Below are 24,840 nucleotides of genomic sequence, written 5' to 3'. Positions count from 1 at the left end.
TCCTGGTCGCTGACGGTGCATCTCTATCAGGCTGAAAGGAATCACGTCTTTCCTTGTGTGTTCCATTACCTAGCGCCGCTCCTGGATGGGCTGGCTCGCCGGGCGTTCCGGGGGACTCCCGTCTTCGCCATTGTGGGTCAGTGTGCCTCTGAAAGCAGATGTGGGTCACTGGACTGCCGTTCGTCATGCAGACGTGGTGGACCTGCTGAAGACAAGGGCCTGAGAGGGAATTCAATGTCAGGAGGCAGCCGGAGGACAGGAGACTTCCATTCAGGAGATACGTTTTTTCTTTCTTTTTTTTCTTTTTTAATAGACACGGTGCTTCAAGAAGTACAGCAATTAGACGCGTTGGCCTCCCGGGGACTCGCTGCTTTTTTCTCCGTTGCCCAATTAAGAGCATTTAATGATTGTACTTTTATCTCGTCCTCATTCTTCTGTCCTATTCCGGGCGTCCTCGGTGGGTTTGTGAGAGCTTCTTCAAATAGGTCAAACCCAAGGTTGGAAGTTAGCCCACGACGTATCCGGGTACGTTTGTACACCGAGGGGAGAAATTAAACGCCGCTTCCTGCTATTGTACGTGTAGTTAAGGTCGAAAGGGACGAATTAAAGGAGAAAAATGTTTCTTAAATGTGATCAAGGTTCAGGTTGAGGCTGAAGCCGATCCCAGCAAACTTAACAGAAGCTTTAACAAACAACAGTTTTAAGAAACTGCTTTTTTAAAAATAACTGATTCGTGATGATGATGAAGGATCACGCAGTAAAAGACAAACTAAAATCAGAGCTCACGTGCAACTTCAATATCTTTTCCTGTCTTCTTTATCTGTTTCATCAATTTCGGGTCAATATCTGGAGTTAATCCCAGATTTAGATTTTTTTATTTAATGTAGAATTTAGTTTGTTAATGTTGGCATAACTCCAACCTTCAGCAGGCATAAGAGACGGAGGGAACTGTTTGCACAAAGAAAGTACACAATAGTAACAGATGCTGCTGATGAGAACAGACAACCGACTGACAAAGGTCTATTTGAACTTAACAGAGAATATACAAAAACAAAACTGTTGCTGGTCACCAGGTAATCACTAGAAGTGTGTGAGATAACTGGGACGCAACAACATCATGAAGAATACATCAAACTTTAGTCCAAATCTGTCAGGTCACATCCAGCCAGTTGGTCATCTGTGATGATTTTAACATTTGCGTAAAGCAAACATGCAGCTATCGACACCAGGCTGAACGAGTCGGGAGCTCCAGAGGTATGAGTGTCACACGTGCTCCAATGAATGATCTGTTAACTTCAGCTCTATGTCAGGACGGCGCCGTGGGGGAGTGGAGGATCTCGTCGCAGTCAAAGTGGTCAAAGTGGTCCACCGCAGCGGTTTCTTCCTGTTAGAGGGAGTTTTTTCTTTCCACAGTCGCAAATAAACCTGCTGCTCATGTGGATATGCTGGGCTTTTCTGTTTTCTCTATAAAAGCACATTGGATTGACTGTAATGTATTTAAAAATGTCTTAAAAAAATAAAATAAAAAAAATTATATAAACACGAACATAAACACCAACGCAAACATAAACGCCAACACAAACAAACACTGGAACATGTTGGTCCTACAAGCAAAGCTTCTTTTATAGAGATGAAAGTATAGGAATTAAATTTTGACCTTCAGTAAACATTTGTTATTTTTTCAAACTTTAAATTCTGGAGCTTTAATCAATTTGAATTAAGGTTGTCTATTAAAATAAGAAAAAATTATATTTCAGGCCAAAAGTTGAGTGATCACATCGACTCTATTGCATCATGACACTTCAGAGTCAATATTGTTGTTCTATGTTCTACTTTCCAGAGTTTTCAATGTAGAAAACGTTTCTATTCAGCCGTGAGCAGTTTCCTCAAATTGATGGAGAAGCTGCATGTCGTCACAACTTGAATGTAATTTACTTTAGTGGAAGAAAAAGTGGACGACGTCAACTTGAACAGTAACATTTGTTCAAAGAAGATGCATTTAGATAAATATGACTCGATTCAGACAAACTTCACATTTTGTAACAATGAAAAGAATTTGAGCATGAAAAAAAACCATCTCATTAGTTAATAAACTCAAATGGTTTCATCAAGACGTTTGAGTTAAACAAACTTATCAGGTATTATTGTAACTGAATCAGTGCAGCGGTGTGCAAACTATGACTTGTCCATTTATAAATGTTCCATTAAAACTGGAATAAGACCATCATGCATCTGACTTTCATGATGAAGGTGGCTTTTAAAGGCCAGATAATTCCCCTCTTGACCAGTGTTTTTCAACCACTGATCCGCGGCACACTGGTGTTTCCGCGAGATCTCGTCAGGTGTGCCGTGGGAAATTGTCCAATTTCACATTTTTTTCTAAAAATCATTTGCTCTCACAGCCGCTGTCAGCTGTGAGAGCAGTGTGTAATCATGTATAAATACTCTTCACCACTAGAGGGCAGCACAGAACTTTGCCGGTGAAATGTAAAGTGACAGACGTCAGTGTGGTTAATCTCCACCTCCTGCTACCATCTTGTATCAAAGTACTGTGTCAGTGGCAGTGATGGAGAAGTTTTTGAAAAGGAAGAATGTGAACCAGGATCTCAGCTCTTCATCCATCAGGTCCAGGTTTCACACTGAGGGAGTAAAAATAAAAAAAAGAAATTGGGAAATACTTTTTTCTGTAATTAATTGATTCCTGTTGATAAAACTTTGATGAGAAAGACTTTATATTGTTAATAGAGGCTACAGAGTTTCACATTTTAACATTTTCGGGTGGTGGTGTGCCTCCAGATTTTTCCAAAGAAAAAAGTGAGCCTTGGCTCAAAAAGGTTGAAAAACACTGCTGTAGAGGGCGGTGTGATTCTATATATACAGCTCTCAGTGGGGGGTCTGGACACTCCTGATATAGTTGGTTGAAATCAGCAGAGATCCCTGAGCAAATCCCTTCAAACTCGGAGGTTGTATGTTTGTTAGATAGATAGATGCTAGATAGGCTCAATAACTTACATTTAAATAACTAAAAACAGTAAAGTGTATTTAAAAACACACAGTAAGCAGCAATACGGATGAAAAAGGACATAATATAATAATTCCTGTTTTTAATTCTACCCGAGGCCGATTTCCTGATGGAAAAGCCACAATAATAAAACCTCCAGTGAGCAGGAAGGTCACTTTAACAGCTAATCAATAGATCTATTTTTAATTCCACGCTTCAGTTTCCAGAAAAAAACAGAAAAGGCAATGACGGGAATGTAGATGTGATCAAGCATTTTACTGCATTTTCAACAAGACGAATCAACATAAAGCCTGTAAAAAAAAAACAATCTGCGACGATGAACTCACCTCAACGTGCTGCGCCACAGACCAACACGTTGATTCACTGATAAAACAAGAAGCCTCACGGCTGAGAAGATTCTTTAAACTGACAGAGATGAGACAAGACAGGCAGCAGTTATACAAGTAACCCCCCCCCCCCTCCCCTCAAAAAACAAAAACAAAACAACCAGCAGGTTACAAAAATATCAAAATACTTTGCATAAAAAGTGCTTTAGTGGCAAAATTACAAAAAAACAAGACACTGGGCAAATAGCTGCAACACAGATTTGCTTCAGACGAAGTGCCACACGTTACAGCAAGACCACGTTCTCTTCTTGATATATTGCACTGAGCTGGAGTTACAGTAAAAACCGAGCGCCGCAGAACGACGTCGGCACGGAAAACAGACGGTCGTCTTCTTCTGCGAGTGGCTTTTTCCTGTCCGAGCAACATTCATGCAGCCACGACAAAAAAAACTAAACGTATTCCGATATATTTCTGCCATTTCACACTTCATAGAGCGCTGAAGGTGCGTTTTTGGTGTGTGTTGTGATGTACAGTGTATTCCCGAGCCAGCAGGAGGAGGAGGAGGAGATCAGTGAGGAGTCCAGCTACAAACCGAGTCCCCCCCCCCCCCCCCCCCCCCCCCCCCACCCCACCGAGTGGCAACGTTTTTTTTTTAAATGTGGAGTGGAGTGGCGTCTCTTTCCCCCTCGATTGGCACACGGTTAACAAGTTAGTAGCGATATAATGTGATGGATTTGGTCAAAATGGCACCCTGGTGATTCTGGAACCGAAATGTGAGGCGTCGTCTGAAGGACTTGGGATTTAGTGGAAACAAACTTTGGCGTGAATGAAAGCGTGAAACACTGAGGACCGACTAGCTCGCAAGTCTCTCTGCTCTGGAGGAATCGTCCTCGTGTTCGGACGTCTCTTGAACGCCTCCTGGTTCAGCGATATAGAAGTCAAGAGTTGAACCTCCGGCGCACGCCGAACTCCTCCTTTCCTACATTGTGAAGATTTGGACTCTCTCTTATGTGCCAAACACCCGGACGGTGACACTTTCTAAAAACTCATCTGAGAACACGGAACAGCAGTTCCTTCCTTCTTCTAAAGAACCGTTGAATTACATGAGCTTGAAGCAGCAGCGACTGGTGACACAGCGACTATAAACCCGGTTTGTTTACAACCCGCTTGTGTTTCTACTTCAGTCCAGTCGAAATGTCGAGGACACGCTGGAGGACGACGCGCTGGAGGGCGACGCGCCGTCCCGTCGCCTCACTTGCGGCGGCTGAAGATGCTCTTCTTGCCGGAGCTCTTGTCGGCGGAGCTGAGGCCGATCAGGAGGCGGGCCTTCTCGTCCTCCTCCTGCTGCTGCAGGCTGTTGTCGGACTTCCCCTCGGACGTCTTCCCCCGCAGGTCGGAGCCCGACGCCGGTTTCAGACGCAGCTTCTCCTTGATCATCTGAGCACGAGAGGACAGGCTTATGAACGTCGGGGCACGTTAACCGAGGGGGGGGGGAGGATTCACACTGTGGAAAAGCCAGACGAGAGCCTCGGCGGTGCGGCTCTGGAATCAGACGGCCCGACTTTGTGTACCTGAGCCACCAGAGCCTTGCGGCTGTCCCTCTTTATCGCCATGGCGAAGTCCAGCCACGTCCACGTGTTGTTGTGGTATTCCAAGCAAGGCAGGACCAGATTGAGGTCCTTCCAGTCCACGCTGCTCTTCTCCCCCTGAAGGAAACAAACATTTCCCCCGACAAAACAGGCCGTTAGATCAACGCATTTGTGTTTTACATGTTTACCTTCACCTTCCAACGGGGGTCATGATTCCGTACTGCTTGCCGGCTGCTAGCACAGCGCTACAGCCGCTCCGCGGCGACCGGCTAAATCTCACTATCCAGAGACGCCAGCGTGAGCGGATCGACTGGGGCAGTGGTTTATGGGGTTATATTTGTGCCAAAATTCTGAGCGAGCGATGGGAAAATTTGAGCGCAAAAAAATTAATTGTGCAAGCACACTAATAACATTTTGAGGAAATATTTAAATTGCGCAAAGACAAACTTGAGATTGTGCGCTCAAAAATCATTTCTGCGCTCAGATTCTTCCTCTGCGCTCAACCTCTCTCTCTCTCGCTCGCTCAAATCTCTCCACGTCCGCGCTCAAGTCCTGCTGTGCGCTCGCTCAAAATGTGCAAAGCCCAAATGTGACAGACACGGTTGTCCACCAATCACAGCAATTTGGGGCTGGCGTTGAACTCTGATTGGTTGCTTCGGATTCTGGAAGTGCCTCATAACCGACGAAGAAGAAGAAGAAGAAAAAGAAGAAGAAGAGGGAAAAACAAACTGCGAAGGAAAACAGAAATAAGGAAAACTAAAGATAATGATCCTGGATTACAACATGTTTTCCCCCGCAGTTTGTTTTTCCTTCTTCTTCTTCTTTGTTGGTTATGAGGCACTTCCAGAATCCGAAGTAACCAATCAGAGTTCAACACCCGCCCCAAATTTCTGTGATTGGTGGACAACTGTGTCTGTCACATTTGGGCTTTGCACATTTTGAGCGAGCGCACAGCAGAACTTGAGCGCGGACATGGAGAGATTTGAGCGAGCGAGAGAGAGAGAGGTTGAGCGCGAGAGAGAGAGGTTGAGCGAGAGAGAGAGAGAGGTTGAGCACGCAGAGGAAGAATCTGAGCGCAGAAATGATTTTTGAGCGCGCAATCTCAAGTTTGTCTTTGCGCAATTTAAATATTTCCTCAAAATGTTATTAGTGTGCTTGCACAATTAATTTTTTTGCGCTCAAATTTTCCCATCGCTCGCTCAGAATTTTGGCACAAATATAACCCCATAGTGGTTCAGTTGTGTCTCACACAGCGGTGCTGCCAATAGCGGTGTTAAGTGGTGTGGAGATCAAATAACCTTGGAATCCATCGGTTTCCATGGTGACGGATGTGGCGCGTGCCAGTTCTAGTTGTCTCCGAGAGTCCGTGTCATCCAACTATTTAAGTTTTCTCGCATATGCGGAAAAATGGAAGCTGGATGTGTTAATTTAACAATTTTAACTCCCTATATTTTGCCAAAACGTCACTTTCTGGACATTTCTTTGTATTTTCCTGCACCTGCAACCTGCAGCCATCAGAGGTGGGGCTGAAGACCAGCAGGTTTCAGGAGAACGTCACCTTATAGCTGACACACAGCGGCACTTGGGGAATCTTGACGTAGATGAAGGAGTTGTTCATGGCCGCTCGCTCCTTCATCTTGTCGATGTCGTCAACGGGATACTGAGGAGACAGGTCGTTCGTCACTGCCTCGACTTATCTGGTACAAGAACCGCCTGAACGGAACCGCCGGGCTCGCCTTTACCTCCGGGGCTTTCCTGAACGACCTCCTGACCCCCGCGGTGCGGTTCAGTCCCTGGGCGACGCCCTTGCTGGGGCCCATGGCGCCCATGGTGTCCTCCGACGGCGGCCGAGGTTTGACGGGGATACCTGCGACACACGGAGCTTCAAGCGTCAGCGACCCACGCCTTGCACCCCCCACTGAGACTCTCACACATCAAGGTCAAAAGCACGGCGACGGCCTCCCGACAGCTCAGGGAGGCGGCATTAACGCCGGCGAAACTTGACACCGCACACATCTCGCTGTGTAAGTGGAAGCTAGTATCAATCAGAATTTGCCGGCAGTAAGTGCGGCTGGTTTTATGGTCGTTTCAAAAAAAAAAAAAAAAAACGGCGTACCGGTGGTGACCAGCCGGAACTTGTCCTCCTCGTCGGTGACCTCTTCCTCTTCCACGTTTCTTCCGGGGAAGAAGAATCCCATCATCCGTTTGAAGAACTGATACATGAGCTGGATGGTGAGCGGCACCACGTTCACCTGAGGACGGAGACGGCGAGGCGGGGTGAAAACACCCCGAGGAGTTTGGCAAAGAGAGTCAGTAAATACACTATTTGGATTTTATTTTGGTGGGTTTATCCACCAGGTTTGTTCAATAGCCCAATGAGGGACACCAGGAAGCTTCACTTCCTGTCTCACAGAAAAGATCAGAAAATAAGGTAAATCTCACTCTTCAGACTGCACAGAAATGTGAACGTGTAAACACCTTCTATTTACCGTTTATAGTGCTCAGTGAAGTCTTTGGAAATTTCTAATTTCAACGCAACAATATTATTATTTATGGATTGCGACTTTTTTTAAAGATGGATTTAAAGAATTTTAGACAGACTGATTAAAAAAAACAAAACAAAAACTAAATTGAACAAAATCTCACAAGACTTGTTTGAATTGCAGAAGGTTTTCCACTGAATTCCCAGAGAAACCTTGTGCACGCTTATTGCCACGCCGAGATGAAGTGGAGGGGGTCGAACTGGACCGGCTCGGCAACACATGTAGGAGTCATCCATTATCCTAACTCTCCCAGTAAAGGGCGAAGCTTCCCAGTTTGTTTTGAAAATCACATTTGCTGGCGACGTTCCCTCACCTCAAAGTGTTCCTTCACAGAGATCCCTCCCACAGGGGGGCGCACTTTGCTGAAGAGCCGCAGGGCGAACTGCCGTCCTGACTGGCAGTTACTCTGAGGACGAAGCACCACCTGAGACAGACCAAAACCATTCACTAGGGCGGCGGAGGCGAGGGGGGGTGAAACGGCGACACGTCACTGGGGGAGTCACACCACACGCATGCGACACAGAAGAATGAAGTGCCGGGTGATTTCATTTGATTTCCTCTGAACCGTGGAAAACAGGCGAACAGTCAAAAGCATGTTGACAGACGCGATGGAGTCACCAGACATGACCGTGCGGCTCCGTACATACATACCCTCAAACGCTGCACAGAGAAAAGCAGGCATAAAGACGTTAGCGCGCCGCCGGCCGCATCCAACGCACCTCATGAAGAGGGTTTGTCACTGAGCTCAACTGAACCCGTTTCGAGTTTGGGTCGCGTGACGATCAAACGGAATGAATCTGCAGTGGGGCGAGTCGCGGCGAGTCACCTTGTACGCTGCGTTCGGCAGCAGGTTGTTCATTGTGAACCATCCCAGCTCCAGGAGATGCTCAGCCGTGTCGTCGGACTTGTTGAGCTGCGGGAGGAAGTTTTTCAGAGCGATCAGCCTTCACGAGACAGCGAGCTTTGAGGAGACCGTCCTCAGACACTATTTCCAAAAACGAGACGGTGAGCAGCGGATGTTGTAGAAAATCTGACAAAAAAGTTGCAGCACGCGACAGAGCAAATTTTGGCATTCATCAACTATACACAGGAGGGAAATGATAAGTGAAAATTTTACTTTTATTATTCTCTATTGCCTAGTATAGTGGAAATTGGTATTCTTGAAGTTATTGTTGATTAATGCATGTCTATTTTAATCACTGTTTTACATCTGAGTCATTGTACTTTGCACTCATGAGAAGATATTTTAACTGCGCCGCTCTGAGACGTCTTCAAGGTCTCTGGCCTTCGGGCCGAAGGAATGTCTTATCTTAGGGCAATCCTACCTTCTCAGCTCACATAGAAATGCACGCACACACACACACACACACACAGGCCTGAGAACCAGTGTTAACATGGTTTGTTGCACCTCGGAATGAGAATGTAACCGCCTACTTCAGCGGTGTGAATAAAATCGGGGAACGGAGGGAAGAACTTGGCAGATCTATGAAGGAGCTGTGAGGTGATTTCATTCCTCTGCCGTTGCGCAAGAATCTTGATCGTTTTGACCATTATTGCTCTCGATACTGGGGTTTGTCTCCTTTCTCTCATTCTGTCAGGTTTTTCACCGAACAAGGACAGCGGCCACCGGCTCACCTTGCTGTACATGAACCTCTGCAGCTCCAGCTCCGCGATGCCCAGCTGCCCGTCTTCCTCCGTCAGACACCAGCGGGCCTGAGCGAAGTAGATCTCCGTCCGCCTCACCACGCTCACATCCTCGGGGGGTTTACGCAGCTCCAGCTTGTTCGCCCTCTGCAGCTGGAAGTCCTTAAAACATCTGGGAAGGCATTGTTGGAACAGGATTCATTGACGGCGAAGTGCCCGCCCCTCATGCACTTTTCTCCGCGAGCACCGGACCTGATGAGGATGTTGAGCTCCTCGCTCTTCATCTGCATGTCATTCTTCTCCTGGTTCAGCTGATTCTGCAGCCGTGTGTTGACCTCCATCAGCTCCTCGCCGCTCAGCTCCTCGGGCAGCGCCTGACGAAGAGCCACACAGCAAATGTTCATGACTTCCATCATTTGGACTACGTAGTTTCCAACAATAAACTTGTTGTCGTTAGTGGCGGAGAGTCTTCATCCAATAGAGGGAGCGGAAAGTTTGACTGACAGCTTGATGAAGATGAGGACAACGGTTCTATTCTATAAAGTATTTCTCTTTAGAACTGTACACGTAAGTGACCTTGATGCTAAGTCCATTCTGGGATGGTTATAAGTGTTTATTTTAAGTTGAAACGATAGTATAGTCCTTATGCTTTTACTTCGAAACAACTACAAATTGTCGTAAAGTGGAAGTAACTGTCGTGACGCAGAGAAATACTGTGAACGTCAATGGCAGAGAAAGGTATGCTCTGTAAAAAGTTACATTTAAGGTGCCTTATTGTTGATTACTTATGGCTCATTATCGATATCGAGTTTGTTATCATAAATGTGTGTTTTGCTACATTTCAGACTTTGGGCCAATCCCCATTCTACCCCTTAGCCCTACCCCTTACCCCTTCCCTTTTGAATTGCGCATTCACGAGAGTCTAAGGGGTTTCCCATTTAACTAGTGCGCAAAGGCAGAGGGGTAAGGGCTATTCACCCCTCTAAATGGAGCTTTTCCAGATGCACACTTTAAACAGAGGGGTAGGAGGACATGGCGCTGAAGGACTCGCATTTCACATATATACGCTTCTAAAGTTATATAAACCTGTTGTGTTTTATACTAGTAAGAACGGCAGTAGCACTGCCGTCTGGAGCTTCCGTGTGTATTTGTTTGGTAGAGACCGTGTTTATAACATTTTATTATTACACTGTATAGTTCCAAAGTCTTCTAATATGGGTGTTTTGAAAACAGGGACAAACAAGGAAGTTCCGCCTTCACATAGTGAATGAGGAAACATTTCTGAAGTCCAAATACGGCGCAAAAAATTGAAGTAATCCACGTCTCCGTCTGTTTCTTCACCTTGATGTGGAAACAAAGCAGCCAAGCTGCTGCAACACGTTGAATTTGGGACGGCAGGACAATGCTCCTGCTGGAAAATCAACAAACATCCGTGGCTCAGCGCTGCTGATGTAACGGCGCCGTATTATGATGTCATAACTGTGAGACGGAGCGAGAGGGGCGGGGGTGAGAAGAGGGAGAGGGGTGGGGGGGGGTGTCCCAAATCTAAGGGCTGAAACTTTTACCCCTTTGCCTTTGCACTTGTTTTGGAGGGGAAGGCGGAGGGCTAAGGGGTAGCGGTACAAAAGTGAATTGGGATTGGGCCTTTATGTGTATCTTCTTCGTATTACAGTAACTTTTTCACACACTAGAGGGTGCTATTGCAGCCACGTTAAAGCCACGGTTAGCACATGTGATTTCAAGGTTCAAGTTGGATTGTAATGTGAAGTAAAAGGTAATTTATTCATGGTACAGATATGGTTAAAAAGGACAAGAGTTTATAGGATTTGTAAATACACATGGGAATTACATATTAATAGCACTCAAGGTAGAGACTGTCAAAGGTTAATAGATTAAGGCAATAAATATGGTAAAAGGTTAAAGGTCTAAAACTTTCATTTTCTCTGTTCAGGTATTCTTTGGCAAGTCAAAACTGGACGACTGCGTGAAGTGAGAAAACTTGAAACCATGCATTGACTTTATAGTGTAGATAAATATGTAAATATTGGTGATTAAATTAAGAGTCGCCCTCCTCTAATGTGTGTGGTTCTTTTAAGATCACAGTTCCTTCTTTCATATGCACAAACTGAAGAAATCTCCATGGGTGTTAGTAACTGTTTGATGGGGACTGAGAATCTGTGGCACAGCGGCCGAGATGTTGGTCGCTCACCCTGATGTTGGAGTAAATCTGTTTCTCCAGGTATCTGATCTGAGTGAGGTGCTGTCGAACCGCCTCCTGCAGGTGCAGGATGCTGCTGCGCTGCTCCTCCGGGTTGCTGGAAATTTCCAGTTGGAAACGAACCCTCTGCTTTTTCTCACTGTGCTCCTGGACGCGACACACAAAGTAAAAAAAAACGAAGCATCAGCAGCAGCGGGCGGCGATGCCGGCGAGCTGGCTGGGGTCAAGGCTACCTTGCGTCGCGGCTCCACGTGCAAGAGCAGGTTGTTGACGATGTCCAGGATCATGGCGTACTGAACAGGGTTAGTGGAAATCTCCAGGTCGTGATGGATGAGGGTGAACGTGTCCACGGCTCCTGGAAACGAGGCAAACAAACCTTCACAACAACTCTGAAAAATGGAATCTCGCCACAGATCCAGGACGACAGCGAGGGCACCGACCCGCCTGCTTTTTCAGCAGATCCTCTTTCTCGTGGTTGTTCCTGAGCTCCGGCGGCTTGATCTGTGTGGCCAGCTCCGGGTTGATGTCGTGGCTGTAGCTGATGTAGTGCATCCGGCAGCTGCAGCGCGAGATGATGCGCTGAACCTGCTGAGTCTCATTCACCTGCGCCGGCTGGTTCCAGTCTGCAGCCAGGAAAAGAACGAGACAACTTCAAATCTTGAGGAACAACCGGACATCCGACAATCACTTGCTTAGGATTAAACGCACACACAAAAAATAAATATTAAATTCAGGCAGATAGTGGGATCGGTGCAGGGTTAGTTCTTAGTGTGGCGAGGAGAAGAGACAACACGCGACGCAGGATTCCTAAAGAGAACATCTTACCAGTGGTGGTGCTGACCATTCCTCCCACCGCCTGCCCACTCTCCATCAGTTCCAGCACGGAGTCCAGGTTACGCTGCCTGTGCTCCTCGATGTTTTTCACCTAAAACACAGAAAGAAAATTGACTGAGGAAATCAGAGGCTGTGCTAGATGTAGGCGATAATGCACAGTCTATGAAAAAAACTAAACAACAACCACCAGTGGTGAATTATAATCTCCGACGTATTATTTAGTTTGAGGAAAGCTGATCACATCTTTTTATATTCCAGTGGGATGACGTCAACGTCTACAAGTTAGTTAGTTAATTCCGGGTAATATTTTCCTTCTTTCTAACAAAAAAGTGCAGCAAATAGTTTGCAATAATATAGTAAATTAATTATTTTAAATAGATGTAGTTGGAAACTCTATGTCGGTTAACAAAGTCGTCCCAAAATGCAATTCAAAATCGTTTTAACAAAATGAATGAGATTCATATAAAACTGCGCTAATCTACTATAATTAAGTGATTTCAGCACAAAAGCTTGGAGAAAGAAGCCGGTCCACCTCCAGCCACAGCTGCCTGTCCTCCTGCTCCGACGGGTTGGGCTCCATCGTGGCGAAGTACTGCATGCCGTCCAGGAGACAGGTCCAGGTGGTCTTCTGCTTCAGGGTGTCGTTGTACCAGGCGGGGTGGTGCTCGCACTGCAGCAGCTGAGCCTTGGCGGCCGACACCAGCACGCAGCCTGCCGTCTCGGTGCCGCGCAGCATCATCTGTGTGAAATGCACCACAGGAGCATTAAAACACTCTGAAAAGCCACTTTTTAAAAAGAAATGTAATGTTTACTTTATGCCTCAACCTTTACCAAAATGTGACATTGAGCGTGAGCATACAAGAACAAAACAGTTGTGGTTTTGTTTTGTTTTTTTGCCGACCTGCTCATTTGTACTCTTGCTAGAAAATCATGTTACTGTCTAGATAGAGCTGCTCAGGCTGGTTTAATCTAGAAAATCATGTTTCTGTCTAGATAGAGCTGCTCAGGCTGGTTTAATCTAGAAAGTCATGTTTCTGTCTAGATAGAGCTGCTCAGGCTGGTTTAATCCAGAAAATCATGTTTCTGTCTAGATAGAGCTGCTCAGGCTGGTTTAATCCAGAAAATCATGTTTCTGTCTAGATAGAGCTGCTCAGGCTGGTTTAATCCAGAAAATCATGTTTCTGTCTAGATAGAGCTGCTCAGGCTGGTTTAATCTAGAAAATCATGTTTCTGTCTATATAAGCTGCTCAGGCTGGTTTAACTAGAAAATCATATTACTGTCTAGATAGAGCTGCTGAGCCTGGTTTAATCTTATAACAGTTGGAAAATATTTGGATCAGTGTGATTACTATATAAAAAAAGAAATATATGTAGCACTAAAAAGGGTATTGTATGTATGCATCTCCCCACCCAGTCTATCTCTGTCTTTCCTCTCCTCTATCCTCTCCTCTATCCTCTCCTCCATCCTTTCACCCCAACCGGTCCTCAGAATTCCTCCACCTCTGACTCTGGTTTCTACAAAGGTTCCTCCCTGCTAGAGGGAGTTTTTTCTTTCCACAGTCGCAAATAAACCTGCTGCTCATGTGGATATGCTGGGCTTTTCTACTTTCTCTGTTAAAAGCACATAGGAATGACTGTATTGTATTTAAAAATGTTTTTTTTAATAAAAACAAACAAAGGAACAAATAACAGCAATATCAACAGTGGCGTTACCTGACAATTGACCAGCTCAATAAACCAGTTCCGGTTGTTCACGTCGTCAGTTTGACAGGCGGCGATGCCGCACAGCTGGTCGCTCACGCCAGAGTCCTCCTCTGAAAACACCACAAACTTGTCCGTTTCCTCAATCAACTTTTGCAGCATCAATGTTCCTGGAGAAGAAAAAAAAAAGAAAAGAAAAGAAAGGGAGGTTAATAAAACCCCAACGACAGACCGCCGTCCTCATTTTCGTCGGAGGAGCTTCTCACCTTCGTTTTGGCTTTTTTCTACTCGAGCGACGGCGGGCACCACGGGCGTGGCGGGCGCCGTGGTCGGAGAGTAGTTGGAAGGAGAGCGTTTGAGTTTCTTGGTCTGCAGCTGCGTGTCGATCCTCAGGCCCTTCAGCGCCTCGGTGGAGAGATTTCTCTTCAGTACAGACGCCTTTTTATAGCCGTCGTACAGCCCAAAGGCTATGTTCCTGTTCGTGGTCGTCCAGGAGGCCCGCAGGTCCACCAGGCGCAGTTTGTGAGTGTAAGAGGCATTTGTTTCGTCTTTGGAGGCCACCTCCTGTCAGGAATATGAAAACATCGCTCCGTTATTCATGGAGCAGCAGTGAGGGGAAGAGCTTTACGCCTCCAGGCCGCGGACGTTTACCTCCTCCATGCGGTTGCTCTGCCGCTGGTAGCTGAGGGACGACAGGCTGAGCAGGTGGGTCTTCTTCACCTGGGCGTTGATCTGGTGGTCGGCCGTCTCGTCCCACGTGGAGGCCATCAGGTGAACGGTCACTTGAGAGAGTTCACTGACCATCTGGGTCACATTCCACTCGGAGATCAGCCTCCTCATCACGGTGCCGGCTGAGAAAAATAAGAATTCCTACTTCAGAAAAGCTTAAATTAAAAAAATAAATAAAATAAATCTGACATTATGCTGGGAAACCTTGAAAGCAAAAATGCACATCTGCAAAAAATTAATAAATAAAAGCAAACTTATGCCAGCTACCCCTACAGTCCATAACACATAAACCGGGGCCCTTGAGCAAGACCCTCAGGAAAAGGAATTTTCCCCTCTGTGGTTTACTATAGTACTACAAATTAAATTTAAAAAAAATTTCTGTGATATCAATCCCACCTCTTCTTTTTCACTAAAAAAAGTTTGTATAAGCTAATTTTACAAGAAAATAAAACAATGAGACGAGATTCCTCGGGTCTTGAATGAGGCCCAAATGGCAACAGATCATGTTTAGCTACTCAAGTAAATATAGACATTTATGGGAAAAAAAAAAAAAAAAAAAGGTATTTTAGTTAAAATATTTGGTTATAATGTAGTTGAAATTGACTTTCAAACAGATGGTTTCCTATAATCTGTGAAACCAATATTTTAGGGTGGCTTGCGAGCTGTGGAAAGTGGGGGCGGGAGCTGAAGGTGGCCGCAGGCCGCCTGATGTCCACATCTGCTCTACAGAGTCTCCACAGAGCCGAGGGTCTCGGTCCGTCACTGCTTTCTAGAGCAGATGTGGCATACATGCAGCGAAAAAAAGTCTGAATAAGGAATATACAGATAGTTGGAAAGAAAGAAAAAGTTTCTTTTTCTGCATTTTAATATTCGAATTTTGTGTTTTAGAAACAGAAATTACAAGGTGGTTGCTTTGGAAGAAAGAAAAAAGACACAAAAACAAAGAAAAGGTCCTGGTTTCCCAGAAAACCAGGACCTGAAGGAGGAATACTTTCTTTCTTTACCCTGAGGAATGAGTCTCTGAGCCCCTCGAGTGAACACATGGCCTTTGCTGCACTCCACCTGAATCCCTCTCTGCTGTGCGAAGGAGGCCCAGTAATGCACCTGAGTGAGAAGACACAGATCAAGCTGATGAGCGATGGTGTACAAACGTGTGTTCTGAATATATAGAGCAAGTTTTTTTTTTTATTATTTGGTGGACATTTCCTGAAGGAACAGAGAAAAAACACTCACTTGTAGTTGTGGGAAGGCAGCTGTGTAGGACATCTGTTTGTAGTGCTGGCCGAGCTTCTTGCGAACTGGCCGGAGGCTGTGGAAGAGCTTCCCTCTGCAGATCGGCCGAGAGACGCCGGTCCAGGTGGCCCAGAAGTTCTGCATCCAGCGCAGTGTGCTGCTGTACAGCAGGATTGTGGGCTGGCAGGGCTCTGCAGAGACGACAGACGTGAAGCAGCTGCAGCACAGAGCCCACAGATAAGTAGACACGGTAAGTGGACACAGGTTTTTAACCTGAGCGTACCTGTGCCACAGTGCTGGTTAAGGTCCATGGTGATGGAGAGGTTGAGGTTCTCGGAGCGAAAGGCCCTGTAGGAGTCATGAGGCTGTCCTGAGGTCACGTCTGCAATGTTCTCCACACAGCAGAACATTACAGCGTGGTGGTCGTGGGGGTTGCCGTGGCAGAGCCATTGGAGGTCAAGGGTCATACACAGGTTGGGGAGGTGTAGAAAACAGATATCATCATACCTGGTGAGGGGGGGGGAAAACAAAACAAAGTCCAAAAAAGTCCAAACGCCGCTATGAACAGATTTCAAATGTAGCTCCTCCGCTTACTTTGAAGCCGTCCTGACGTTTACATCCAAGTCCCCTTTGAAAACAAACTGCCCTGGATTCCAGTCAAAGTTCAGCTTATTCCATTCCCAGTGCATGTTTTCTGTCGTGTTATAAGGGTCCTGAAATAATGAAAGTCAGTTTTTTAACTGAACGATTCAGTGTGAGAGATTCATCTCATTTAATGGTCAAAACAATGAAAATAACCATCGTCATGACGTAAAGCTCTGTACCTCCGTCGCCAGCTGATGAAGGTTGGCCTGTTCAATGTCCATGACCCAGCGTCCGTGCATGAGCAGGCGGCTTTTATCCCACCAAGCCAGCGGAGGCGAGGGATCCACAGTGGGTTTGGTCAGCAGGTCCACCGACTGCCCAATCAAAGTCCAGGCCGGGTCCCAGCACGGCCCCCACACGATGGTGTACTGAGAAATATTGGCTGCAAAGGAGGACAAAACCAGGGCGTTGTTAAAGATTACCAAACATGTGGGCGGGAAAATGGTTTGCACACGAAGGCTGTGAAACTCACATTTGAAATCGTAGTAAAACTTGAGCGGCGGCATATTCCTGTGGACTGTCACGTCACCCCACGGTGCCCCAAGCGGGACGACCTGCCTGCGATGAGCTCTCGCTTGTCCGTCTTGCTCTGTCCCAATCAGACGCCCCGACAGTTGCCAGTCCCGGATCTCAAACAGGTAGCGAGGGTAGTCGCGTATTCTCACTGATGAACAACGAAACAGTTACTCTGAATTTGTCGTCTTGCAAACCGTTGTGCGGGTTTAAATGATTACTAACCCAGAAAGGAAGTCAGTTTAAACTTGACGGCGCGGCACCACTGGACCACCAGAGAGAGACCGTCTCGGGGGAAGGGGCTGATGTTGTCGATGTCCCTCAGCTGCTCCCTCACCTTCTCCGGCCCGTGAAGCTCCTGGTCAGCCAGGGCGACGAGTTCCAAATCGGTCACGGTCCAGGTCAGCAGGGACTTCCTCATGGGCGTGTTGGCGTAGAGGCGACGTGACCGCTGGATGTAGATCTCAATGTGCTTCTTCTCCAGAGAGCTGTACAGCTCTTCTATCTTGCGGGCGGGAAGAAGTTCCCCGTGCTGTTTCCGCAGATCTGCCACCTTCTTGTCCAGGAGCTGCAGGCGCTTCGCGCTCTCTTTGCTCTCGTCCTTCATCAGCTCGTAGTTGTCTCGCAGCTTGATCTCGAAGACGTCATCCAGGAAGACGAAGGAGAACTGGCCGACCTTGAACACGAGGTCGGGGGGCAGACGCCGCGCGGCAGGCGAGGGGCTGGGGGAGCGGTGGAGGGTCTTCAGCCACTTCTGCACGCCGATGGCCTCGTCGAAGGTGTTTGAGAAGTTGTACTGGTAGGGAAACTCCACCACCATAGAGGGGCAGGTTAAGACCCAAACCCGGTTGTGAGGCGTGGCGAGGAACGGGAAGGCGTCTCTGTGCAGCTGCATCTCGGTCAGCTCGTCGTGCATCTCCACGTCCAGCTGACTAAAGGAGACGATGTTGTTGCCGTCAAAGTTGAAGACGAGCAGAGGGGAGCGGACGTGGACGGAGCTGGCGTGCGTCGAGGCCGACAGGGCGTCTGCGTGCAGCAGGATGTAGTTCCGCTCGCTGACGTGGGCGGTCAGGCGAGTGCAGCCGAGCTCGAGACGCACGCACAGCGCTCTGCTCTGAGGGGACGAGGGCTCACTTCCCACGGGGGCGACTGGCTCGTCGCCATCTTCGTTTCCACAAAGCATGAGCCAACACGCCTTAGCTTCAGTCACGTGCTGATACATGACCATGTGGTCTGGAGGCGTCCATTCAACACAAAGGTCCTCGTCACACTGGACCTGGTCAAAGCACCAATGTCACGGCTTCCAACATTTGCACCAATGTTAACTGAGAATTTCAATATTTGGAGATCTAGTTACCTGCAAAGTGTGGATGGTGACATGGTACCACAACGTTATAGTGGCGAGTCGGATTACCGGGCCGAGGGTCTGCTGGGCCGGGCAGCAGGATTCCATGTTCTCCGTGACCGTCTTCACCACGGACAAGCTCACGCCCTGCAGAGACAGCCGCGAGCTCTCAGCGGAGCTCAGGACTCCCACCGTGTCCATCCTTAGCGAAACGGCGCCTTCGGGGAAAGAGAAGTGACTTTCAGGTTATAATCTGCCGAGACGGGATCACAAAGCTGACGAGTAACCCCAACCCTAACCCCAACCCTACCGGCCACGTTTGACAGCGTGAACACGTTGACATCCTCCAGGCAGCAGTCCAGTTTAAAAAGCAGGTGCGAGGAGAGGCTGGGCTGCGTGCCGTCCCCTGCAGCCACATGCGTCGGCTGTGGGGACGGAGTCACACACAGCAGGGACAGCAGGCGAGACAGGCACAGAGCACAGGTCTCTGAAAGCTCCACCTGGAGCCCCCTCAGACTGGACTCCACGCTCAGACTGGGAGCCTGGCTGCTCGGCTCGCCGTGGGGTCGGTTAAAGCTCCCCTGGAGGAAGAGGAGATCCACAACATGTCAATACGTCTGAGAAATGGCACGTTTTCAGTTGACATCATTGATCCAACTTGTGGGGTTTTTCTTTTTGCTTTCTTTCTTTCCCAAGAACAAATTAAATTTGGCTCCGACCTGAAGGCTAAGGCAGTCGAGGATGAGAGCTTCTCCCCACACGTGTTTACCAGGAGGGTGGGGGGCCTGTTGGATATGAGAGCCCTGACCGACTCGCCACCAGAAGTGGTCCAAGGTCAGCGAGGCACGCTGGTGCACATTCTGGGACTCTGTGCTCTCTTTTTCAACTTTGATGTCAAGCAGATGCTGCAGTTCTACAGATACGGAGAGAGACACAGAGAGACAGAGAGAGAGAGGGAGAGAGAGAGAGCGAGCAGGTACAGAACATCACGCCGAGATAAAATATCAATGTGTTGCAATGCGGTGAGGAGAATGCGGTCGGCGTTACCGTTAATCTGTGACATTTGAAAGACTTTTAAAGAATTGTCTTTATCTAATCTGAGTTGGCTTGTTAGTGTAAGATTGACCCGATAGCAAGTCAGAAATGATGGTATTAATGAGTTGCAAGAAAGAAGTGCCACAGCTCACAACTCATTATGCAACAGAGCAATAACATCACATGATGTTCACCCGCCTGCAGCAGGTGTGTGTGTGTGTGTGTGCAGCACATACCTGCATTCACGGAGAGGAAGCCAAGAGCGAAAGGCGTGGTGTCCCCCAGCTGAACGGACACGTTGACGTTGGACACGGAGGACGTGATCATGACTGGAGCATCCAGATGGGGGAGGCGTCTGAGGAAAAGGAGGGTGGGCAAATAATCTAATGGACTACACAACACAACACAGCACAGCACAGTCATGGAGACATGATACAGAATGAGTGATGCACAAAGACGAATATGGAAGAAGAAGAGAGGGGGGACTAAAAGTTAGAACCGGTATTTTCGCTGCCGTGGAAAATGGTGACTCCTCGAAACCATCACGGAGTCGAGTTTTCTCTCTAAAGGAGCAACAGTTTCCAGTCTGACGTTAGCCACTTGCCTTTTTCTGTGCGCTTCCTTCCTGTCAAACAACTGTTCCCATGGAAACAGATTCAGCCAATGAGAAAACTCCTGATGACGGTAGTGAATGATACAAGTGTTGACAGTAAACGACCCCGAAATGTCAATCGATGTAACCTGATTTAGTAAAGAAAAACAAGAAGAAAAAAAAACCAGGTTAGCGTTGACTTGAAGACGTTGAAGGCGGACGTGGCCGTCGGGGTTCTTCCTCACCTGCAGCGCCGTCTTCAGACTGGTCACACACAGAATTCTCTGCCTGCTTTGAGAAAGGAGAAGTCCATCTGCCAATGAAGAGACACAACAGCATGTTGATTTTTTTTTTTTTCTCCCCCCAGATCTTTCTGCAGAGTGTCGGGTGTCCATCTGGCCACGAACCCTCGAGGAGGAGCTCCAGGCTGCTGTGAGGAAAGCTCAGCTCCGGAGTGAAGCTTTTGAGATGAAGCTGCTCGTCGTCACGTCCGTAGCAGACCTTTAAAGACTTAAGAGTCCAGTTCAAGTGTCTGTGTGGATGAGAAAACAAACACAAAAACAAATCACAGAGACACAAGGCCTTGGAATCGACGCAACATTGAACCAGCGACGGCTGCTGGACCTGCAGAGTTTGTGCGGCGGACTGAAAAATGTTGACTCACCGTTTCTGGCTGTGCATGGACAGGGTGACGTTTGTATTATCAAATTCCACATTGACCTTGTGAGGAATTAGCTGGTGGAACCGCTCCAGAGCCTCAGTCTGAATGAAATCAGTCTTCCCACCATCTAGAAAGGAGGCCGTATCTCTTATTAGCTCATCACAGTGGATCATCGAATATATGAAGCCGCAAATCTCAATATCCACACTGCTAAAGGCCGTCTGGAAGGGTTTTAAAATCACAAGCAAATTCGATTCTTAAATAATTCATCAGTTGACTTGATGAATTATAACCACCAATCAGTCTTTAGAAAGGTTTACAGATGTTTAACATCAATATTATTTGGGTAATTTGTCATTTTGTACATCGACAATAAAGAAAAATAGCATAACTAATATTGAAAATATGTTATTTATAACACCATAATTAAGTGGATTATTTTTAAAGTGCAAAAACAAGTAAAACTATTTATTAGAGCTCATCGCTGAGGTCAGTAAAGTTCTGTTAGACGAGCTTTCCAGACAGCATGGCAGATAAAAATATCGCAGATATTGGAAAATACCCAGACGCTATAGATTAAGAAGAAATGCGACGTAAAACCAGCAGCAACTCTGCGTCCCAATTCCACCCCTTACCCCTTCCCCTTTGAAATGCGCGTTCACGAAAGTCTAAGGGGTGTCCCATTTCACTAGTGCACAAAGGCAGAGGGGTAAGGGGAAGGGCTATTCACCCCTCGAAACGGAGCATTTACAGATGCACACTTTAAACAGAGGGGTAGGAGGAGTTTCAAACTTTCACGCAACTCACCAACATGGCGCTGAAGGACTCGCACTTCACATATACGCTTCTAAAGTTATATAAACCTGTTTATATCACAAAATTGAATTGGGATTGGGCCTTAATCAGGCAAGTGACCATATTTGGCCACTTTTCTTCTGTTTTCTTTTTCCAAAACTGAATTGATAAACATTGAGGAACCTGTTATACTCTCATGTTTTAAATCTAAGATTTAAATTTTCACAAAAAAGAAGAAATCAAAAACATCCCTTATAGGACGTCACACTTCAAGTTATTCGTTGAGTATTTTAATGGTACTCTATAATGTCCACGATATATTTTTTTTTAGGAATCCATGACAAATGCGTCCAAGTTTTAGAAAATTCTTTAAAAAAAATGTTTCCACGTTGGTCAATGTAATGCTTTTAAAAAGATATTTTACATAAGTAATCCTTGAAGTATGTTGATGCCCATTGAAGAGTTACTGGAATGTAGAGCATGTTGTCTTTTTAATAGAACAATGAAGGGAATTTAAAGTGGATTGTGATCGTATAAAAATGTGAACAAAGTTATACAGAAATGAAAAAACATGACGTGTCCCACCAACACCAGCAGGCTCACCTGATGCAGCCCGTTGCGGCTCTCTGTGGGAGACATCTGGCACCAGAAACGGGCCGAGGAACAGTCCTTCATGCAGCTCAGCTGTAAGCGTCCTCACGCTGAGGGACAAGCAGCCCGGCTTCATCTCAGGCAGGTTCACGTCTCCCGACAGCAGCAGGCCCAGGGCCACTTCAGCCAAACACGTGTCCTGCAGACCAGAGCGGGTCAGACGGGCGCCCGCAAAACCGAAACCCAACTTTCTGAACGAGAGAATCTGGACTCACCAGCTCACTGCTTTTGAGCACTTTACTGCTGAGCTGCCCGACAGAGAAGTCCCACGCCAACCTACGAATCCCAACATTTTAATACATATATCTATTTGTTTATTTGAGCAGGAAACATTCTGCTCAAAAGGAGTGGGCTGAAGCTAGAAGCTTATGAGTGCCTAGCCCCAAATTCAGTGCAATAAAATGTACATTTTACTGGTATAGAAAGAACAAAACATCAACAAAAGTGAAAAATATGTACGTGCCTCTGGCTCTGATGGTCGAGTAACAAGGTGATCCCCGTGAGCGTCATGTGCCACAAAGACTCGGTCAGTGCGAGGTTCAGCACCATCACGTTGACGGAGCTGACGTGGAAGGACAGCAGCTGAAAGCAGGACACGGGACACGATGCGTTAGAATTTAGCATACATCACTGCCAAAAATTGGAAGATCGACTTTCCTACTATCACAATGCCCGGTTCACCGTAAAATAATAAATGCCAAGAAGAAATGCTCAATTAACTGCTTCTTTAAAAATCAAATCGGCAACATGACATGTTTTCTGTCCATACGGAGGCACCTTGTGACCGTCTGCCAGTTGTTCTACTAATCACTGTAAGCCAAAAACAAATCCATTCAATTTGCATTAAATTAATATAAAAGAAGGGGTGCCAGCGACTCCGTGAGGCTTCAGACCTGTGACAGAAATCCCAGAGTTTTGGGGCTGACCGACATCTTCCCGGACTCTTTTCCACGGCTCCTCTTCACCACAGGTTTCAGGGGCACCTGCAAGTCCAACCTGACTCTGGTTTCACCAACACATAATGCCAGATATCTCCTGAAATGCAAGCAACACAGTCAAGTTTGTTTGTTTGTTTTTTGTTCACCACACAAGACAGACGTACGAAATCACATCAGGTTGCACAAGTTTCCCTAATTTAAGGGTCTGACGTTGTGAGTTTGTCAACTTACGGTAAATCTTTGTTTACAAGTTTACTTGAAATCCAGATTTTGTCAATTTCCTGTAGTAAAAGAGAGTTGCAGTTATGCCAGAGTGAGTAAAGTTCATAACATAACATTTGTGCTGCCAATCACTGGGACCAGACGTGGAGCCCTTTGACTTGCAAAGGACACAAATGTCATGTAAACAGACAAGTGTCTCACCACGGTGTGTTGGGGCTGAAACTGGACACTGATTCCCTGGACAGAGAAAAGCCCCACCGATCTGATCCGGAGCTCCGCGTCCAGCGCAGCCTGGAAGAGCCGCACTGCCAGGCTGCAGACGAGCCACCTGGGAGCCCGAGACAGGGAGCCTGAGATCGAGCCCGACACATCTGGCACGAGTGCATGCATGCATGCATGCATGCATGCATGCATGCAGGACTGTGTCCTACCTGGAAATGGCACACAGCAGGACGACGGCCAGCAGGAAGAGGAGGAAGTACGTGAGCAGGAGAGACATCGTGTCCCACGTTTGGTCCCCAGCCTGGACGCTCCTCTCGTCCGCTACGAGCTGTCAAAACCACAACGTCCACTTCAACCACTTCGCTCGCCGCCGTTTCTCACAGCGACTGCCCGTCTCTTTTAATTTAAAAGAGCCTTCGCCGATAAGTTCTTCGCCCCACCGACATCGGCAACTGCCACGGGGGGAAACACCGCTGGTTTCCATTCGTTGTCGCGCGACCGGGAGCCGCTAGCCGCCCGCTGCTAACGCCGCTAACCGACCGGAGCGGCGAAACACAACTTTGTCACATCGGCGAGTCGCGGTGCTGCGGAATTACCGGCCGCCGGCGAGACACCGGTCGACCGTGAAGCGACGTCAGTCGAAGTGGCCACGAACGAAACAGTTAAAAGTTCATCTGGCGCCGCGTCATCCGCCAGAATCCGGAGCGAAGCGGAGCTAGCATTAGCATGGTAGCGGCGAAGCGGCGGCCACCGCGGATGGTTCCGTCCCGAGAGGCTCAGGGTGGGATGGAAACATACTCACCCCGGCATGTTTATGGCCCCGGCTCCCCGAAACGAGACATTCCGCCGCTCGGAGCAGCTTGACGTGACAGAGGAGTGATTTCCCCCGGGTGGTTCGATTTGGTTTGGTCCGCCCCGCCGCTGCTCAGCTGGCAGCTTCACGAGCTTGACTTGACGTCAACAAACACCGAATCGGATTTTAACCAAACGTTCAAAGACACAAACACATTCACTGTGGTTGGTGTACGTCAACATAGACCGCGTTTACACGTACCCGAGTTTTCATAAAATCAGATATTTTGCTCCTCCACATTTACAAAGCTTTTTAAATTCACACCGAGTTCAGCGCTGCTATGAGCAGCCGAACCTATAGGGGGCAGTGTAACGAGAAGCATGATATCATCGTCATCTTCTTCTTCTTTTGGATTTAACAGCAGTTTGGGTCCATAAAGGTGCATCTGGTTATACGATCTATACATCCAACATGGAAATAATACATTTCTACATGAGTGGAGGAACTCTGGAGTTCAATAAAGTTTATCTGTTAGAATAACTCAATTAATGTTTAACCATGAAAAAAATGCACTGGTGCAGTTAGTCAG

The 24,840-nt window shown here is 47.2% G+C and overlaps 1 protein-coding gene across 1 annotated transcript; it reads right to left on the bottom strand.

The window, feature by feature from the left end:
• Nucleotides 1–3,515: 3,515 nt before the first annotated feature.
• On the bottom strand, nucleotides 3,516–24,398 carry LOC308142777 (bridge-like lipid transfer protein family member 2). The gene is made up of 40 exons (XM_080513350.1): nucleotides 24,261–24,398; nucleotides 23,668–23,786; nucleotides 23,438–23,564; nucleotides 23,246–23,295; nucleotides 22,970–23,111; nucleotides 22,540–22,658; nucleotides 22,292–22,352; nucleotides 22,029–22,215; nucleotides 20,634–20,757; nucleotides 20,377–20,501; nucleotides 20,215–20,282; nucleotides 19,982–20,118; nucleotides 19,614–19,768; nucleotides 19,062–19,255; nucleotides 18,653–18,923; nucleotides 18,355–18,560; nucleotides 17,223–18,273; nucleotides 16,957–17,148; nucleotides 16,664–16,866; nucleotides 16,434–16,552; nucleotides 16,123–16,346; nucleotides 15,840–16,030; nucleotides 15,611–15,710; nucleotides 14,529–14,728; nucleotides 14,144–14,441; nucleotides 13,890–14,047; nucleotides 12,709–12,915; nucleotides 12,168–12,267; nucleotides 11,783–11,965; nucleotides 11,576–11,697; nucleotides 11,334–11,489; nucleotides 9,377–9,498; nucleotides 9,116–9,296; nucleotides 8,307–8,393; nucleotides 7,794–7,904; nucleotides 7,054–7,189; nucleotides 6,680–6,804; nucleotides 6,496–6,597; nucleotides 4,920–5,054; nucleotides 3,516–4,785 (listed from the first exon to the last, which is right to left on the bottom strand). The coding sequence occupies exons 2-40, from the start codon at nucleotides 23,733–23,735 to the stop codon at nucleotides 4,600–4,602; spliced, it is 6,723 nt and encodes a 2,240-aa protein (XP_080369476.1). The 5' UTR covers nucleotides 23,736–23,786; nucleotides 24,261–24,398; the 3' UTR covers nucleotides 3,516–4,599.
• Nucleotides 24,399–24,840: the final 442 nt, after the last annotated feature.

The sequence above is a fragment of the Blennius ocellaris genome (assembly GCF_963422515.1).
Source record: "Blennius ocellaris genome assembly, chromosome: 2".
Lineage (NCBI taxonomy): Eukaryota > Metazoa > Chordata > Actinopteri > Blenniiformes > Blenniidae > Blennius > Blennius ocellaris.
Note: the sequence above shows the minus strand (reverse complement) of the source record. Positions and strands in the feature narration are given on the sequence as shown.

Coding starts and splice junctions, on each gene's coding strand:
- LOC308142777 (XM_080513350.1), bottom strand. CDS start 23,735: ATGTCTCTCCTGCTCACGTACTTCCTCCTCTTCCTGCTGGCCGTCGTC. Junction 14,048..14,143: donor AGAAAAAAGCCAAAACGAAG/GTGAGAAGCTCC, acceptor TTTCTTCTCCAG/GAACATTGATGCTGCAAAAG. Junction 7,905..8,306: donor TGCCGAACGCAGCGTACAAG/GTGACTCGCCGC, acceptor GGTCTGTCTCAG/GTGGTGCTTCGTCCTCAGAG.